At 43.1% G+C, this 16,597-nt stretch overlaps 1 protein-coding gene across 2 annotated transcripts in view; it reads right to left on the reverse strand.

The window, feature by feature from the left end:
- Positions 1–239: 239 nt before the first annotated feature.
- PIGQ (phosphatidylinositol glycan anchor biosynthesis class Q) overlaps positions 240–16,597 on the reverse strand; it is a 41,189-nt gene continuing 24,831 nt past the window's right edge. For both annotated transcript variants that reach the window (XM_029577271.1, XM_029577270.1), the window contains exons 7-10: positions 11,014–11,094; positions 6,434–6,548; positions 4,705–4,766; positions 240–1,353 (exon numbers count right to left, since the gene is read on the reverse strand). In XM_029577271.1, coding sequence (XP_029433131.1) covers positions 1,201–1,353; positions 4,705–4,766; positions 6,434–6,548; positions 11,014–11,094 — 411 coding nt within the window. In that variant the 3' untranslated portion in view covers positions 240–1,200. The remainder of the gene's footprint in view (positions 1,354–4,704; positions 4,767–6,433; positions 6,549–11,013; positions 11,095–16,597) is intronic.

Genomic DNA, 16,597 nt, shown 5'->3' on the forward strand with positions numbered 1-16,597 from the left:
CCCAGGCGCTGATTTAATATGTAAATCAGTTACTGTGGTAAAAAGGAGGCGCTAAGGAAAGTTTTGTGTCCCTAGTGCCTCCTCGGCATCGGGCCCACAGGAGAGGTGGCTGACAGCAGGTTAGGAAAACAGAGGCTCAGTTTTACGAGCGTCCGTTTTAACCTGTGTAACAGCCATGGGTTTAGAAAATGGGCGCTCGTTGATTGAGCGATCTTTTTTCCTAACCTGACTGCCGGCACTTTTTTTTTTTTTTTTTTTTTTAAGGGCTCTCCTTTTTTGGTTCCTCTGACTTAATATCGCTACAATATTATTTCCTGCTTTGCTGTAAACTTTTTGAGGGTAAAAATGTGGACGCTGGGCGCACATTTTTTTTTTTTTTGTTGCATCGCGGGGATTAGCTAACAGCCTTATCAACGTGAATTTACATGTGATGAGCGCCATTAGCCACGCGCTCGTTTGGACGTGCTAACCCCCGTCTTGCCTTGGAGGTCATGGATGCACATCCAAAACGTGTCCAATCGCGTGTTGAGCTGTGCGCTGCGGCCAGCGCACGGTATTGCATCAGCCTGATAATGCTTATGGTTAATAAAACCCTATGAACTCCACAGAACAGCACGATAATTATCTGCATATAGCACTGACTGATACACCATCAGGGATAAACTTAAAGCAAAATGGAATCAAAGGACACCAAATATAAAATATACTGTGTACTATACCAATCAAGCATTCCTGCTATATGCACAGCGTCCTAACATTTCATAGGGTGTGCACATACATGTGAAATTGAGTGTAGTTGCAATGAGCAGCAATCTTTAGGATTAAATCTGGCTAGGGAGTGAGCAGCCGTAGTTGTTGGAATTTTTGGTGCCTTCCATTCTGGTCATACTTGGATGAATGCAGATTTTTTTTTTTTTTTAACTTTAAAGTCCTTCAATTCCTCAGAAGCACAACCTCCAAACTAAATAGTTCTGCCTTTTTGAAGAAGTTCATAAACTGGAAAGAAGAGAATGTGGAATGTCCTCAGTATTTTGAGCACTCGTAGGCTCCTGGACAAGGTGTGGGGTGGAAACCCTTGCTAGAGGCTCTGGTTACACTTCCAGCTCTAGCACCCCTGCCACGCTTGTACACTTGCAGCACCAGTGAGCAGACACTGGATGAGCTGGGGGTCTTTCCTTCAGCTTCTTTTCCCTTCTCTCTTCAGTCTTGCTTGTTGCCCTTTTGCTTCCATGGGTAAATCAACTCCCCTACGAAGAGTTTCTTACACAAGGAGCCCCAAGAATCTTTGGGGTAGCTGCTGGAAGTAGGCAGTCTGTACAACTGGATCACACGGCCATAGGGCAGAGGGTTGATCTGAGGAAAAAAAAATAATAATACAATCAAGCTCCGGGAGTGATAGAAATCCATGAAAAGCTAAGAACCAGAGCCACTGACTGATCTCCCTTGCTGCAAGAGTTGATTCTGCTGTGGTGTAATTGCACTTACTTCTTTGCCTTCTGTATTCTTTCACCCAACATCCAATACACTCAGATTCTTCCACTGTCACTCAGACATCCCCTCTCCTTCCCCACATCAAGACTGGCAGGTATCAGTCTACCTTTTCAAGTGGGAGGACTTGAGTCAGTCTCTGCAGAGCCATCACTCCTAAGCAGTCTCTTCTCTAAGCCTGGTATTTTTGGAGCTTAAATTAACTTGTAAGCATTGCTGACACAGTCACAGGCTGCTTGGTATTCTTTCCCCCAGGGCCTGCAATGGCTGCCTGGGCAGCATCCAGAGAGCAGAAGCCAAAAGGGCAGATTAATCTCCTATGTCATTGGTGCTCAAACCAGCCCTAGGGGCTCCCCCCAGCCAATTAGATTTTCAGGAAATTCCTAATGAATATGCATGAGATTTGCATGCACTACCCTCTCCTGTGTGCGCAAAACTTCTCATGCATATACATTAGGGATCACCTGACTGGCTGGGGGGGGGGCCCCCATAGGACCGGTTTGAGCACCCTGTCCTATGCTAATCTTAAGCCACCTGGCAGGCTCCTGTGCACTCTGTACCTATCTTGATCTTTGCCAATAATAATCACAGTAGCTCCATTAATTCCAAAACATTTTTCCCCAGTCTTGGTCTTCTGCCTCTCATGCAATAAAAAATAATGCTCATCTCCCAGTACCACTGTTTTAACAGAAAAGTATTATTAATTCCAAAATATTTTTGCATCAATTGGTTATCCATTAGCTACTTACTGAATAAGAATAGCAAAGCAACTTGTTACCTTAAAAGAGCACTTCAGGTTAAACAAAAAAACCTAAAAAAAACTTTTATTTTAGGAATGATCTCTAAATAAAAAAAACCCCAAAACGTTTAACCAATTGCTCCCTCCTGAAACAACAAAATAGAAGTATATAAAAAGTTTTAAATGCAGCAGCACCTCCTGATCTCTGCACAACTGAATATATAGTGAGATGGCAGCAGGAGAGGCCGCGGGGGCTGCTGGAGGAACGCAACTCGCTGGCTCCTGAAAACGAGAAACGTTAGCGGAGAGGCAGGCTGCTGGTGGAGTTCAATCTGCTAGCGGCAAAAAATTAGGAAAGGCCATGACTGTTTCCCCTTTTAGCCGCTCACATGTGTGCACAGCTTTCCGGCTCCCGCCCTCTGCCTTCGCAGAAAGGTTGGTGGGGCCAGAGAGAGCAGCCTGCAGGGCCATGGTGGAGCTCATCCCACTGTGACCTGGAGAAGGGATGCCAAGTGTCTGGGCCACAGCTCATGTACATGTGTATGTGTGTGTCTGTGCCAGAGCATGAGTGTGTGTATCTGTCAGAGCTTGAGTGCATGTGTATGTATTGTGTCTGTGCCACAGCTCATGTACATGTGTATGTATTGTGTCTGTGCCACAGCTCATGTACATGTGTATGTGTGTGTCTGTGCCAGAGCATGAGTGTGTGTATCTGTCAGAGCTTGAGTGCATGTGTATGTATTGTGTCTGTGCCACAGCTCATGTACATGTGTGTATCTGTCAGAGCAGTGCATGTGTATGTATTGTGTCTGTGGCAGAGCTTGTGTTCATGTGTATGTGTCTGTATGAGAACCTGTGTGCATGTGTGTCACACACAGGCTCTCTTCCACACACATAATGTGTCTGTGAGGGAGAAAGAGCAAGTGTGTGTGAGAGCATAGGCAGGTATATAAGAGATGGAGTATGTGTGTGTGCGAGTGAGTGAGAGTTTGCAAGCAAAGATAAAGTTTGTGTGGCCCTACCTCACCAATCCATGACAATCTCAAGGTGACTGGGAATCCAAAGATCCCAGATATGGAGAGCAGGAGATTTTTAAATCCTTATTAGTTGTAGTAAATGGGTGTAATTTGATATTTCTACTGTTTTGAAATATTTTATTGTTTTTTGGGGCAATATTAAAACATTTTAATTTTTGGATTTTTTCATTCATTAGATGTTTTGAAATATTTTATTGGTGTTTGGGAAATTTTTGTTAACTGGTTTGAAATATTTATTCTTTTTATGACTATGATTTTACTATTATAATTGATATTTTATATGTCTTGATTTTATTTTTTAATGTTTTATGACGAATGGTAATGTCTCTTTTTTTCTATTGTTGCTCTGCATGTAGAGGCTGGCTTGTGGGTTCCAGTTCAATTATTCTCAGTAGGTTTCTATTTATACTTTCTGGTCTCTCTATTCTGTATTCTCTGTGTGTGACCTAGGTGAAATATTCTGCTACCATATAATTTATCTGTAGCAGTCTGATTTGCACTGTTTTCCTAACAGGAAGTGTATTGGTGTTCTAGGGCCTGGTATATGTGCAGTGTTACCTTTTCATAGATAAGGTTGTTACTGTTTGAGTGCTGGCAATTATGGTTGTTTTGGTATGGGAGGTTTACTATATTGTAATAATAATTCCATTTATTCATGGCTTTCTGAGGGCCAAGCCCACACCCAGCACACATTACAAAAAATGTAATTCCATAGGAATTTCAAGTGTCTGTTTTGCAGGATTTCTGGTTGACACCACAGCAATGCATGCAAATATAATATAATATCAAGTTCTGATTTGTTCCAATGAAAAAATTTGTTCCATGTAAACTGCCACACGGCAGTAGTTATTACCGTTTAACTGAGAACCGGAGTGATATGTATTGTATACAGGAACTCCCGGTATATAAATCCATAAATAAATAAATAAATGGTGCTAAGTGAAAGTTCTGGTTCAGAAGACTGTACTTTTGAATGTTCTTTTTTTTTTTTGATGGGCGGGGGTCAGAAACTGAGTGATGCAGGGGAAGGGGCAGCATAGTAATTGCTCACATAGGGCAGCAAAAAAAGCTAGCACCAGCTAGGTTTTAAGGATATCATTAATGAAGGCATGAATACGCATGAAACAGATTTACCATAGAAACAGGATGGCAGAAAAAGGCCACATAACATGTCTAGTCTGCCCATCATTTGCTTGCACATTGCCTCATATATATGCAAATCTCTCTCATGCTTATTCATTAGGGATATGCTAAAAACATAACCTGTTTGCAGTTCTCGAGGACCGGATGTAGATACCACAGGGCTTGGACTCTCCTTATTGATTTGTCTTGGGCAAACTCACCAATCTGGTGCTCTAACTACTCCAGGGCTCTCGCTTGCTGGGCTGCCCACTACCCTCTCCCAACACACCCCGACCTCTCACCCCACCCTCAGTTTACCTCCATTAACAGTCGAAGAGATTTCCCAGGCTGCTGTTCAAGGACTCGGAACTTTACACCAGCTGAAAAGAAAAAAAGAACAAATGGTAGTAAGAGGTCAGAGCCAATATCTGCGGTTAGCTAGGTTCTAGTCATTTATGGGAAACTTCCCCTGCTCATCACCATGGAACATTATATTTCTATATTGGTGAGGGTTCTTCAGGTTCACCAAAAATGTAGCCTCACTAATCCTGAAGGAGTGAGGACCAAGGCATTTCAGTCTCATAAGAATTGTCAAGGTGACAAAGTTTTCAGACCTAGTGCCTGCATTTATACTTCAGATATTTACTTTTCCTGTATTCGAAATAATGGCATTGGTAGGTTGATACTCAACTAACCCACAACAGGCTGACCGTGTAGCAACACTATCATCCATACCACTTTTCCTAGTACATTCAATCCTTCTCAACCTCCAAACCAGCAATGGATATGACTCAGTTTTCAGGACCGTGATGATGGCTGAATGAGGGTAATCTCCTTTCTACTGGGCCAGTGGACTGGCAAAAAACTTAGTGACCCATAGGAAAAACATGGTGGCCCACTTACAAAATAGAAACATGATGGAAGAAAAGAACCATACCGCCTATCTAGTCTGTTCACTGACACCATCAACTCAGCGGTCCAGTTCCTACCATTCCCTCAGAGATTCTCTGTGCTTATCCTATGCTTTAATTCAGATACTGCCCTTGTCTCCACCACCTCCACTGAAGGTTGTTCCATGTATTCACCACCCTCACTGCAAAGAAACATTTCCTTACATTACTCCTGAGTTTACCCCCTTTCACTCTCATCCCACAATCCCTCGTTTCAGAGCCTCCTTTCCATTGAAAGTACAGATTCTTGTTCATGGTCTAATGCCCTGCTAAAAATTTACAAGCCACCTGTGAATTAAGATCTTCTCAACATGGCTTATTAGATGTCCCCTCCGTACGCCATGCTCGCCTTGCTACAACAAGAGATACAGCGTTTTCAGTAGCCGTGCCTGCTTTGTGGAACTCTTTACCTATAGATCTTTGCCTTCAAGACAATTTAAAAAAATTCAGACTCCTCCTAAAAGGCTTTTTACTGCAGCAGGCTTTTCTCAGATTCTTTTTATTTATTGTATGTTTTTCTTTTAATGTTCATTGAAATGTTTGTTTTATGTATGTTTCAGATTTGTCTTTTATCTATTTATTTTAATTATGTATGTACCTACTGTAAATCGCTTAGGCCTTTGTGTGTTAGGCGATTAATATATTTTAAATAAAAACAAAATACAAATACAAAATACCTACTGTGCACTGGAGGTATTTAAATGTCTCCATTTATATAAAAGAGTACATATGTTCATGCTGTTTATGGCACAACACTTTGTTAGTCCCACTTGAATGCACCTTTCACTTCAATCCTGGCTTCACCATTAACTACTGGTCTCAGAATCTGGACATTATGTTGGCTATCACAGACTGAGCCCTATTCCCTGGCCTTAATCTTTCTTTGGTGGTACAATCCTTGCCCCAAGATCTTAACACAGTACATATCAACTATGCCAGCGACACTTCGATTTTCAATATCTGAACTCAAAATTTTGTGGCCTGAGCAAGTGGACCACTGTTGAATTTGAACCTTCTATAAGCAGTCACTGAGATATCACATCCAGGGGCATTCTGACAGGAAACACTTGCTATGCTATGTATAAAGCAATTCCCACCTGCAAGTCTGTAGGATCTACAGAGACGAAGTGCAAGGGAGTACAGTGGCAGCGAGTCAATCATATCCACCAAGAGATGGATCAGACCTTGTACCAGGACCACCACCAAACGCAGCTGTAGAAGAAAAAGGAAGGAAATCCATTAACTGAATTGGAACTCTCTAATCCTGGAGCACCACTAGTCTTTAATGCAGAAATCAATTCTATTCTATTCACACGTAGAGCTTGAAATTATTGACTTTGCTATGTACAAATTCATTTTGTCAGAAGATTCTACTTCTAGGAATAGGTTTTAAAACTTAGAACATTAACATAAAAACATAAGAATTGCCATACTCAGTTAGAGAAAGGGTCAATCAAGCCCAGTATCCTGTTGCCAACAATGGTCAGAGTCACAAGTATCTGGCATGTTCCCTAATAGTAGATAGATCCCATGCTGCTAATGCCTAGGGATAAGTAGTGGCTTTTCCCAAGTCCATCTGGTTAACAACAATTATGGACTTCTCCTCCAGCAACTTGTCCAAACCTTTTTAAACCCAGCTACACGAGTTACCTTTATCACATCCTCCGGAAATAACAAAATAAACAATTTTAGTGATAGATTACAAACTACTAGTAATAGATCTACAATTTCATTTTGAGTTATTTCAAAACTTTGGGGTGTAAACCATCTGGTCCAGGTGATTTCCTACTCTTAGGTTTGTCAGCCTACTCTAATACATCATTCAGGTTCACCATGAAGTGTTAGAGTTTTTCTGAATCATCACCATTAAATACCGCTTCCAGTGCAGATATCTCCCCAATGACGAAGAAGATGAACCAGGAGGTTCTTCTGATTGCCCCTGAGGGGACACACCTAATCGACTGGACTCTGCTGCTATACAGTGTGATAATGAAAAACCCCAAATTATAGGTTCTGATGATGTGTTCAGGCCAATAGGTGAAATTGGACACTGGTCTGAGGAAGTGCCACAGCAATGGTGGAGAGAAAAGGCTGGATTTTTTTCTTCTGTCTCCTTAGCCAGAGAGGCAAAGACAAATTTAGACATGTGTCCATTGATGTGGCGTGGGTGACGGAACATCCTCTTTGTAAACAAGAATAGGTTCCTGCATCCGAATAAGCTGTTTGTTGGATATGAGTGGAACCATGGAATATACCAGATCCAGTGTTTCAAAAGCAAGATCCTCAGATAGAATTCATGATGGAGTGAGGATTCTCATTAATAGAGGGGCAGAAGTAGCAGGATTCCCTCCTCCGCTGATCCTAGATGGACTGTTTAAAGTTGTGTTTGTAGAGCAGCCTGCTGGGCCAGGTGGGTGGGCCCAATGCGTCGATATCTTTCCTGGAATGGAATGTTTTGAATGCTTTGGAAGAACGTGGCTTCGATTGCTTCAACAGGTCTTTAGTGAGTCGCATCGAGACTCACACCAAGGATGTTGCCACTATATGAACGTTGACTGCATTGGGATTACATCGTGTGTTCTTGTGTTGTGCATCATGGGGTCATGCATCGGAGGATCAGATGCACCATGTGGCCGCTGTGAGGTGGCTTTAAGATGCATCAATGAAGCGCGTGCCATAGGTACTCTGGGCTTCGATGGATCATTTGCCATGCACATTGGTGCATCATGGGTCAAGTGTATCTTGTGTTCAGTGCATCAGGGTATAGGCTTGAGTGCTTTCATGTGTCGTGTGTTGGGTGTGCCGACAGCACAGATGATGGCTGCTTTGATGGTGCCAATGCACTGTGCTTGGAGTACTTCTTTGATGATGTTGCTATTTCTTCAATTCACAGCAGCTGACACTACTCAACCCTATAGCTTCAGCCTGAGCTGATGGGAAAGTCTTTGAGGAGCTCCTACTCAACTCTTTTCCTGGTGACGCAGAGAGCACCGCACTGTGGAAGAGGATCTGCTGTGGCTCCTAAGAGATTTACACGATTGCTCAATTCGAATTGCTCTAGAACGCTGGAAGCTCGTGGACATCCTTCCACAGGTGTAGGAATTAGCTTGGTCATGTTCTGACCCAAGGCACCGATAGCAGAGTTCATGGCCATAAGTGATGAACATTACCTTGCCAAAGATGCAATTATTAAATTCACTCACCATTAGTTTTTTCTTCTGGCCGGAAATGAGAAGGCAAGACACCAGTATTAACCCCCCAACCCTTTTTTTTTTTTTTTAAGTAGTACTGAAAAGTGCTGTTGTGGATGCTGCAGGGACAGCAAGGCAACTAAAAGAATAAATTGAGGTAGAAATATTGAATTGTAAAGTTTAGAGAAAAAATTATTAGGAGAGATTGAGTACATGTCCATGCTTGTGCTTGGACAAAAAATGACTGAAGAGGCTCACAAGGCAACGCCCGCACAAGAACACCTGCACATGCTCAGTAAAGCTCAAAGCTCTAGCTTGGACAGACAAATCTGTTCGATGCTACCGGATGGCATCACCCGCCTGTAATGGCTAATTCAGCTTGCTTAGCAATGGAAAAAGAGTATTTCCCCAACTTATATCATAATAGAGCAGTGGTTCCCAACCCCGACATGGGACCCCCCCCCCCAGCCAGTCAGGTTTTCAGGATATCCACTGGCTACATAACAAGCAAATTTTCTCTCATGCATATTCATTGTGGATATCCTGAAAACCTGACTGGCTAGAGGATCCCCAGGACAGGGTTGGGAACCATTGTAATAGAGGGACATCAAAGAAATGGCTGTGCCCAAGTCAATATAATATAATTGAATGTAGAATATGCTACCTAACTGTCCATGTCATCACCATGACACATTCCACAGTTGCAAGTCTAGTCTCATAGTGGAGAATTTTTGGGAAGGTATCACTGTATCAGCCAGCCTTAAATGCTTTGGAAAGATGCACTAGAGTGTCCTGTGTGCTATATATATATGCCAAGCATATATATGCCACCAATTCAATCCTCTCCACCAAACAAAAAAAAAAAAAGAGACAATACAGAAACATTTTCTACTAAGATACAAAAATGGTAAGATGCAAGAACAAGTGATTTAAGAATAAGGAAGCCAATATGTCTTTGAACATGTATGAAGTGCCTCGTCTTCTCAATCATTCACCCTTCATCAAAAACAATGTCCATTTTTTAGTCATTTTGTATACTTATAAAAACCAGATGTTAGCTAATGTTTCATCAAAACTGTGGCAGGGGAAGATTTACAACATAAATCACAAAATGAAAACTTACCTGTACATGTGCTACACAGTCTCACAGCTCCAAAAATGGCATCCTCCAAGGGTGTCAACACAAAACACTGGGTTTAAAACCCCACGACTTGATGATGAACACAAACACGATAACGTGTGTTATACTTCATAATGGAAGTAGAAGGAAATGATGATGCTTATGTGACTCATAAAATACACATCAGAAGTTTGTCAGTACATTTGTATAACAGCTCAGTGTACCATCTTAATCAATTTATAAAAATACTGATAAATCTTGATCAGAATAGAGTCTTCCTGGTGTTATTCAATTGGTAGATCTATCATTGTTCTTTTTTCCATAACCACTGATATATTACCATCCTCCCCATCTTACTGTTTCAAATCTATGACAGTAAGACATAAATCTATGAATATAGGTTGATATTCAATGCAATGTGCAACCAAAGATGCTGTAACCCAGGAATGTTTCAAACAACTCCGTTGCTCTATTAATCTGTTACATACTGTACACATAAAATTTATTGCAAGGACAACGAATCACAACCAACACGTAGCATGTCTGACACAGGATATCATAAAGTAACTTAATGGTCAGTTGGATGGAGAGAAGAAATACCTTGTTAATGTGCACAAAGAGCAAGCGCCACAAGGTGTGTGTCCAAACATGGATAATAGTGTCAGCATGCCCTGTTTTGAAAAATCAGACTATATTAATTTGTTCAAATTCAACCCATGAGTGTAAGCAATGTACCTGGGGAGGGGAGGGGAGGGGGGGGAAATCTTTAAAAATAAAATGTAATTGTTACACGTGCCAATGGTGTCACACACATGTAATCCTAGATTTTTTTTTTGGCAAGGGTAGGAATAAATAGCTATTCCCAATGAAAACATCATGCTCTGAGATAAGCTTTTTGCACATGTGACCTTGGGTACCCTCTCTCCAAAAAATGTTCCATCATGTTTTTAGCTTGCATCTGTAAGCACCGGATTAATAGAGCAATGGATCTACCAACCAAATAATTAACACTAAGAGGACTCAATTCTGATCAAGATTTATCAGCACTTTTATGAAGCGATTAAGATGGCACATTGTTTGAGCTGTTATGGAAATATGCTGACCATATTCTGATGTGTATTTTGTGAGAATGACTGAGAAGACCAAGCACTTATATTCAATGACTGACCGGCATCATTTGTTGTTATTTTTGTGTCTTAGTAGAAGTTTTTTCAATATGGACTCTTGTTTGGTGAGTTTCATTTGTGACAGCATTTATATTCTTTGTTTCTTTGATATATCTTTTCTTCACTTTCATGCAGTCTGTATCTAGCAGTTCCTACCATCATTTCCATCCGTACTTTACACACTGGGTAAAGTCACTTACCAAAGTGAATACTAAGTAATACAGCGCTGTCGTCGGCAGCAGGAACAAAAGGATGGTAAACAGCAAAGTTCCGATAAATAGCTGTAAAATAAGAAACCCACCAAGATTTACACATTCATGGACAGAGAAATTCACCGATGATCAAACTAAGCTGATATCTTGGGGTATTAGTTTGGTCCTTATAAATAAAATGTGTTACAGGAATACTGAACCTTAATACAAAGTCAATGCCATTTCCTTTTAAATGTATTATGGAACATGCAACTCTTTTATAAAGTTATTGCTATTCTATGGCAGATGATAACCAAGTATGCCTTTTGGCAAAGTTAAAAAATACATTTTTTTTTTTAATCACCCCACTGTTTCACACGTGAATTCTCAGAGAGATGCACAATTACAATATTTTGAATAATGCTGGCCAACATTATTCAGCTTTTAACATCAAGTTACTCAGGTTTCTCTTCACCCCATACTAACATTACCTGGTCCAGGTGGGCTAGAAGGGAAACCTCATTAGCATTGAACTGTTTAGTGCTGATCTTGTGCCAGCAAGGGTTGCCCTGTATCATTAATCAAGCCCCAAATTAAGGCTAAAGCCTTTGTAACCCATTCACACTTTGCTGGCCTCAAGAGACAGGAAAACTGAAGTATTTATTTCTTAGTCACCTGGTGCCAGTCTACAGCTGAGCCATATGACCAGTCCAAAATGTTCAGGTTTTAATTGAAATTCAGCATTAGAAAAATGCTGGCCAAGCCTCTCTATTTAGAAAACGAAACAACTCAAAGTACTTGAAGTTTATCTTGTGTATAATTAATCCACATAGTATGACTGACTGTGCATTACAAATGCCAGTGGCCCTGCAATGTTTTCCTGCTCATATAATATGGTAGAAGAGGAAGGTAGGTGTTATATTTCTCTCTCACCTTTACAATGTCATTGTTGTGCAATTATTGGGAGTTACTATGACTACCTCCAAGGACAACCAAATTGCTCATTTGTTAACTCCCTGTCCTCCTGGAAGAAACCCTCAGCTCTTGAAATCATGAGAGGCTCTGACTGTGGATGCAATAGCACAAAAGGCTTTGGAAGCTTACCTATCCATCCCCTGCCTGCCCAATTCTATGTGCCGATAGCCCCCATCACAGGCCTTCTGTAGAGAAACCACTGGGAGATAAAATAAAAGAAAATTGGTTCGTATCTGCTAAATATTTGTTCCTGAAGTACCACAGATCAGTCCAGACAAGTGGGTTTATATATCCCTACCAGCAGATGGAGGCAGAGAACAAAAGCTTTGAGGCACTGCTACATAACAGAGAGGGCCACATGCAGTCCCTCAGTATTGACCTGTACCCCAAGCCCAGATGTCTACCTTAAACCCCATTAAACTTGGAGCAAACAGATACTTAAAGGTTGCAGCCCCGTGAAAAAACTAGGCCCTCTTAATCTTACAGAACACACATCTAAAACCTTGTACACCTCTCATTACTCTGAATATATCACATATCAGCTCAGCAACATCCAGAAGCGAAGAAGTCTTTCGAAAGATGGGGATGGGTCTCTGGAGTGATCCGTGGTACTTCAGGAATGAAAACTGAATCTTACCTGCTAATTTTCCTTTCCTGTTTGGACCCCGGATCAGTCCAGACAAGTGGGATGAACCCAAGCCCCTCTATTCTGGGAGGGAACTCGAAAGACTCGAAAGACTCGCAAACAAAGCACTTTCCTCAAAAGACTCCTCCTATGGTGCCCACACATTCAAGCGGTAATGTTTGGTAAAAGTGTGAAGTGAAGACCATGTCGCCACATGACAAATCTCCTGCGTAGAAAGCAGTTGACCCTCCGCCCACGAGGTTGCGTGCGCGGAGGGTGGAATGCGCTCTCAACCCCTCCAGCAGAAATGGCCCTTACAGATGTAAACCGAAGCAATCGTCTCTTTCAGCCATCATGCAATAGTGCTCTTGGATGCCTTATTTCCCTTCTTAGCAACACTGCACAGGACAAAAAGATGATCAGATCTCCACAAGGCATTTGTTGCCTTAACATATCACAAAAGAATTCTCTGCCCATCCAGCAAGTGAAGCTCCCTCGCCATAGGAGCATCCGCAAATACGGCAAAGGCCGGCAACTCGATCACCTGATTAAGGTGAAAGGAGGAAACCACCTTAGGCAAAAAAAAAAGAAGGAACCGTACATAAAGAAACCCCTTTCTCCGAAAAACGCAGTAAAGGGTCTCTACATGACAAAGCTTCAGTTCGAAAACCCTTATAGCTGAACAGACAGGCACCAGGAGAACAGCCTTCAGGGTTAAGTCCTTTAGAAAAGCTCTCCTAACCGGTTTAAAGGGAGGACCACACAGTAGGGATGTGAAGCGTTTTTCAACGATTAAAATTATCGTCCGATAATTTTAATATCGTCTTAAATCGTTAAAGAACACAATACAATAGGAATTCTAACGATTTATCGTTAAAAATCGTTAAATCAGGTTAGTGTGCACTAACAGAAAATGATACAAATTGAAACTTTTCAGGTCAGTTAAGGTCAGTTTAGGAATGAATATGTATTCCTATTGGCTGGCTGCCCTCTTATTTATTGATGTTACCAAGGTTCCCACTGAGGTGATGGTTGGGGGGATGGGAAATGGAAAAGGTTGGTAGCTTGACAAAAAAACTTGTGCCCTGCCCTATCCCTGATACCGGGAGTGTTGTGATCTTCCTGCATGCAGTGCCGTATCCCTGATACTGGGGGTGTTGTGATCTTCATGCAAGCAGTGCCCTATCCCTGATACCGGGAGTGTTGTGATTTTCCTGCACGCAGTGCCCTATCCCTGATACCGGGAGTGTTGTGATCTTCCTGCACACAGTGCCCTAACCCTAATACCGGGAGTGTTGTGATTTTCCTGCACACAGTGCCCTAACCCCGATACCGGGAGTGTTGTGATCTTCCTGCACACAGTGCCCTAACCCCGATACCGGGAGTGTTGTGATCTTCCTGCACACAGTGCCCTAACCCTGATACCGGGGGTGTTGTGATCTTCCTGCACTGAGCAGGGATACGGCACTGCGTGCAGGAAGATCACAACACTCCCGGTATCAGGGATAGGGCACTGCATGCAGGAAGATCACAACACTCCCGGTATCAGGGATAGGGCACTGCTTGCATGAAGATCACAACACCCCCAGTATCAGGGATAGGGCACTGCGTGCAGGAAGGTCACAATACTCCCGGTATCAGGGATATGGCACTGTGTGCAGGAAGATCACAACACTCCCAGTATCAGGGATATGGCACTGAGTGCAGGAAGATCACAACACTCCCGGTATCAGGGATAGGGCACTGAGTGCAGGAAGATCACAACACTCCCGGTATATCAGGGATAGGGCACTGCGTGTAGGAAGATCACAACACCCCTGGTATCAGGGATGGGGCACTGCGTGCAGGAAGATCACAACACTCCCAGTATCAGGGATACGGCACTGCATGCAGGAAGATCACAACACTCCCGGTATCAGGGATAGGGCAGGGCACAAGTTCTAGTCACATTGACTGATCACATTACTTTTTTTGTCAAGCTACCAACTGTTTCCATTTCCCATCCCCCATATATTGTCAGTGGGAACCTTGGTAACATGAATAAATAAGAGGGCAGCCAATAGGAATACATATTCATTCCTAAACTGACCTTAACTGACCTGAAAAGTGTCAAATTGTATCATTTTCTGTTAGTGCGCACTAACTCCCGGTTAGTGCGCACTAATCTGAAAAAACGATTTTTTAGCTAAAAAATAGTGCCAAACACGATTTTCTTCTCCTGCCAGACGATTTTGATCGTTAAGACGATCGGGCACACGATTCACATCTCTACCACACAGCACCTGAAGAATTAAGGTGCTGTGTGGTCCATGCTGGATAAATCTTCCGAATGGGAGGACACAAACATTTTGCTACTTTGAAGAAACGAACCACATCTGGATGAGACACCCACTGTCTTCCCTGAATCCTAATTCAAAGGGAATCTAAGTCTGCCACCTAAACCCGAAGGGAATTATAGGCCAAACAGTTAGTCAAACTGCTTTGCAAAAAGGCTAGAATCTGCGGATCGTCCACCTTCAAAGGCTGCACCTTGTTCTGAAAATACCAGGAGTCAAAGACTCTCTACTCTTGGACATAAGCGAAAGATTTGGAAGGCCGCCTTGCCTGAAGCAAAGTTGCAATCACAGGCTCCAAATAAACTTTCAAGCAGAGCCATTGCCTCCCAGTCTGAAAAATCGGGTCCCTGCCACAACAGCTCTTACAGATGGGCCAAGCGAACGGGACCATCCACCGCCAGAAGAAGGTCTGCAAACCACAGCTGGTGCAGCCACTTGGGAGCTACTAGAATCGCCCTGCCCAAATGAAGCTCAATGAACCGCAGCACTTTATCTACGAGAAGCCATGGTAAAAACACGTACAGCAACAGGTGTGTCAGCCATGGGAAAACGAGAGTCGATGCCCTCTGATCCAAACTCCCTTCTGCGACTGAAAAACCGATCCACCTTCGCATTTCCTGAAGTCATGAGGCCCACCGCTGGCCTGAATCAAGGAAAAGGCCTCCACCGACAACTCCCACTCCCCCAGATCCAGACGCTGTTTACTGAGGAAGTCTGCCGACATGTTGTCCACTCCGGCTACGTGAGAAGCTGCTATACTTGCCAGATGTTTTGCCGCCCAAACAAAAAGTTCTTGCACCGCCAGCATCGACCAATTTCGTAGCCATTGGAGTCTGCTCGTAGCTACCGCTATCTTCTAGTTGAAGTCTGGATCATGTTGTACAAAACATCAGCCACAGAGGCCACTCCCACCTCCAAATGGGTTGCCTGTGCTGCCTCAGCCACAGTCCCTTACCGCTTGTGTGCTTTCTGCACCTAGCACATACACTGCACCAAACATTCGCACACCACAGCACGAAGACCCCAAGCCGAAACCTCAAACAGTCTTTGAGCAGGATTTCCATATTCCAAGCCTGGACATCTTTTAGAGCTGCTGCTTCAGCTATCGGAATGGATGTTTTCTCCAGGACCAAGATCTGCTCTGGCCAAGGGTATAGCTTCACCATAGCTCTCGCTACCTATAGGCCTGCCTCAGGAGATTCCCCCCCCCCCCCCCCGATCTATCAGCATCTTCACTGTTGTCGGCAACGGAAAGGCCTTGGGGGCGGGGGGTGTCTCCTTAATCCCTCCAGGTCCGAATCACCCCTTCATTATCCAAGTCCTTCCAGGTTTGTTACAGCAAGGGATATAGCTTAGCCATAACTCTGGCTACCTTCAGGCCTGCTTCAGGAGACTCCCACTCATGATCCAATAACATCTTCACCTTCTTGGGTAAAAGAAAGCCTCCTTAGGAGACCCCCGCAGTCCCTCTAGGACCGGATTCACCCCTTAATCCCCAAATCTTCCAACACCTGGGGGACCTAACTTTTCCCCGTGAAACAACTTAACTACCCGAGGGCAGTCACTCTCAGCAGTCGGGTCTTCATTGAATGGGATCCACTAAATTGCCAACTGGGACATTGTCCGAAACCACTGCAGTATCCTGCTGCTGATCAGG

Source organism: Rhinatrema bivittatum, chromosome 14 (assembly GCF_901001135.1).
Source record: "Rhinatrema bivittatum chromosome 14, aRhiBiv1.1, whole genome shotgun sequence".
Lineage (NCBI taxonomy): Eukaryota > Metazoa > Chordata > Amphibia > Gymnophiona > Rhinatrematidae > Rhinatrema > Rhinatrema bivittatum.